Consider the following 1,415-nt stretch of genomic DNA (forward strand, 5'->3'; position numbering starts at 1 on the left):
AATATCGTTATCTTTATAGTTATCATTCTTGGTGTGAACGGGGCTATGGTTAAAGGTTACGGTGCGAGATCTTATTTGTCACAGCTCCATTAAAATGCAGAAGTGAACATGTACAGATTCCACATTTGTGACTGACAACCCCAAACAGAGATTGTCACTAAAGGAGATACAGCAGCAACCTCCTAATCAGTAAAGGCATATCACTCAATCGCTTTGTGTTTCAGTTACAAACACCATAGAATTGTTCAAATGTACAAATACAACAAACTTTACAAAATAAAAGTGTAGCTATACTCAAGATTCTTTGGTAAAGACAAAGCTTATTTACAGACCAATATATAAGACTCAAATGATACGTTTCTTTTTATTTGTTTTTGCCGTTCATGATTAAGATGTGGCGTTTTTTCCCTCCACTCTTCAGCTATTCCTCGTTCATTTCTACCCAACTAAATATTTTAGAGCTTGACATTTAGGAAAAAAGACTGGTTTAAAATCAAACTCATCATTTTTGAGAAATCAAAGGTCAACTTCCATCTTTATTTTTAGCCATTTTAACAAGTGGAGAAGCACTGCTCTGTGGTACAGCTTAGTCTCGAATGTGACATTTTTAGCAAGATTGAATTTTTAAAACCAAGTCATCTGGTAAACAATCGCTTTATTTACCTTCATCTGGCAAGGTGCAAGGTACATTAGCAAAACAAGCTTCTTTACTTGTATACTTAGGCTTTAAGACAAATGTCAAGAAAAACAACCTACAAACGGTCACATTTAACAACAGAACTGATTGATACGGTACAACTGTAGGAAAGACTTTCAGGTAAAAGCTCACAAAACTCAATACGCTCTTAGCAAAGTGTTAATGTGATCATGCAAAACAAATCCACTAATCCAGTTGTGCTCTTCAATCAAAACAAGTGACACAAAAATCAGATCATTAATTCAAACCAAACCGCTAAAAAGGTATCATGTCTTGATTAATACTCTGGCCTTCAGATCAAACCTACAGTTTTCAGAATGTGACTTTTTTTTTTAAATGCAACAGCTTTACCGTAATGCTACCTTAATCAATCAACATTTTAACAAGCCTGCTGGAGAAATGAATAAACTCACAAATATAAAAATAAAATAAATCTACATAGAACGTAAGGCGTTCGAGTAGTTACTCCCATTCCTCATCATCTGCAGCCGCTGCTGGACTTGGGGCGGATGCTTGAGGCGGCTCATCCGTCTTGAAGGACCCTCCCTAAAAACAAAAACCATTAAAAGTTTAATTTTACATTAACTGTTCCCTCCTGTTGGAATGAGCTGCCCAACTCAGCCATCTTCAAGAATCGGCTAAAAACATCTCTTCCATCTTTATCTGACCCTCTAACTCTTAGCACTCTCTATTCTAATTCTAATCTTTAAAAAAAAAA

General features: G+C 35.7%; 1 protein-coding gene across 1 annotated transcript in view; it reads right to left on the bottom strand.

Moving 5' to 3' along the window:
* Positions 1–1,021: 1,021 nt before the first annotated feature.
* Positions 1,022–1,415, bottom strand: part of LOC107576055 (probable ATP-dependent RNA helicase DDX4) — a 12,291-nt gene continuing 11,897 nt past the window's right edge. Inside the window, exon 18 of the mRNA XM_016262324.1 lies at positions 1,022–1,239. Within this exon, the coding sequence (XP_016117810.1) occupies positions 1,160–1,239 (80 nt within the window). The 3' untranslated portion in view covers positions 1,022–1,159. The remainder of the gene's footprint in view (positions 1,240–1,415) is intronic.

The sequence above is a fragment of the Sinocyclocheilus grahami genome, unplaced genomic scaffold (assembly GCF_001515645.1).
Source record: "Sinocyclocheilus grahami isolate Dianchi unplaced genomic scaffold, SAMN03320097.WGS_v1.1 scaffold3159.1, whole genome shotgun sequence".
Classification (NCBI taxonomy): Eukaryota; Metazoa; Chordata; class Actinopteri; order Cypriniformes; family Cyprinidae; genus Sinocyclocheilus; species Sinocyclocheilus grahami.